General features: G+C 63.3%; 1 protein-coding gene across 1 annotated transcript; it reads left to right on the top strand.

Annotated features, from left to right (window-relative positions):
• The first annotated feature begins 456 nt into the window (after nt 1–456).
• LOC115284580 (methylthioribose-1-phosphate isomerase-like) lies at nt 457–1,069 on the top strand. The gene is made up of 2 exons (XM_029931141.1): nt 457–659; nt 737–1,069. Exons 1-2 carry the CDS (start codon nt 638–640, stop codon nt 1,012–1,014), a joined length of 300 nt encoding a protein of 99 aa, XP_029787001.1. The 5' UTR covers nt 457–637; the 3' UTR covers nt 1,015–1,069.
• Nucleotides 1,070–1,076: the final 7 nt, after the last annotated feature.

The raw sequence follows: 1,076 nt of genomic DNA, 5'->3' as shown, positions 1-1,076 counted from the left end.
GGGGACTGAGGCCTTGGTGGCAAGACACTCCTTTATTCACTCAGTCAACATCAGTTAAGAATGGGAGTGCCCCACCACGCCTGCGTCCGTGCATGCTCTATTCCCTCAGCGCTTAGGAAGCACCTGCTGTGCGCCAGGCACAGTTCTAGGCACTGGGGACCCAGCAGTGAAAACAGTAGACACATCCCTGCCCCCAAGGAACCGGAGAGTAGGAAGGAGTGACAGAAACAAGTCTGTCAATACGTGTGCTGTGTTCGAAGGTGATAAGTTGCAAGAGCAGGGGAGGGGTGGGGGGGTGGCTGTGCGAGATCGAGGAATCCGGGAAGGCCTCCCGGAGAAGGTGTTCTCCAAGCCCACACGTACCGGGCAGAGGAAACTGATCACTGCGGGGGCCTGGGATGGATGAGGCTCTGCTTCTAACAGCCACTTTGTCCACACGTTGCTTTCCATCTCTCCCTGACCTGGTGGCCTGCGCCCTATAGGCGTGATCCGCTCTCTGCACACCCTGGGCCGTCTGGATCATGCCTTCTGCACGGAGACCCGGCCCTACAACCAGGGAGCCCGGCTGACCGCCTTCGAGCTGACATACGAGCGGATCCCCGCCACACTCATCGCCGACAGCGCGGCAGCGGCGGCCATGGCCCGGCGAGGCGTGTCAGGTCGGCGGGCACGGTGCCCGTGGGCAGGGCTCCGGGCATCCGGAGCCGGGTCGTGACCGCAGCATCTCATTCCCCAGCTGTCATCGTAGGAGCCGACCGCGTGGTTGCCAACGGTGACACCGCCAACAAGGTGGGCACCTACCAGCTGGCCATCGCTGCCAGGTACCACGGCATCCCCTTCTACGTGGCCGCCCCCAGCTCCTCGTGCGACCTCCAACTGGAGACAGGCAGGGACATCGTCATCGAGGAGCGCGCGGGGCAGGAGCTGACCGACGTCAACGGGGTCAGGGTCGCAGCCCCCGGTAAGCTGGCCCCTTCGAGGTGGGCACCACGGCACCCGGGCACATCCCTGTAGGCAGGCTGGCCCCTTCGTGGAGCAGGTGGATTTAGGGTATCATTGGCCATCTGGGGTGAAAG

Source organism: Suricata suricatta, unplaced genomic scaffold (assembly GCF_006229205.1).
Source record: "Suricata suricatta isolate VVHF042 unplaced genomic scaffold, meerkat_22Aug2017_6uvM2_HiC HiC_scaffold_10652, whole genome shotgun sequence".
Classification (NCBI taxonomy): Eukaryota; Metazoa; Chordata; class Mammalia; order Carnivora; family Herpestidae; genus Suricata; species Suricata suricatta.
This window is presented reverse-complemented; position numbering and strand designations above follow the sequence as displayed.

Bases quoted from the DNA above. Each gene is read 5' to 3' on its own strand.
- LOC115284580 (XM_029931141.1), top strand. From the start codon at position 638: ATGGCCCGGCGAGGCGTGTCAG. The intron at 660-736 runs GTCGGCGGGCAC...CTCATTCCCCAG, and splicing joins GGCCCGGCGAGGCGTGTCAG to CTGTCATCGTAGGAGCCGAC.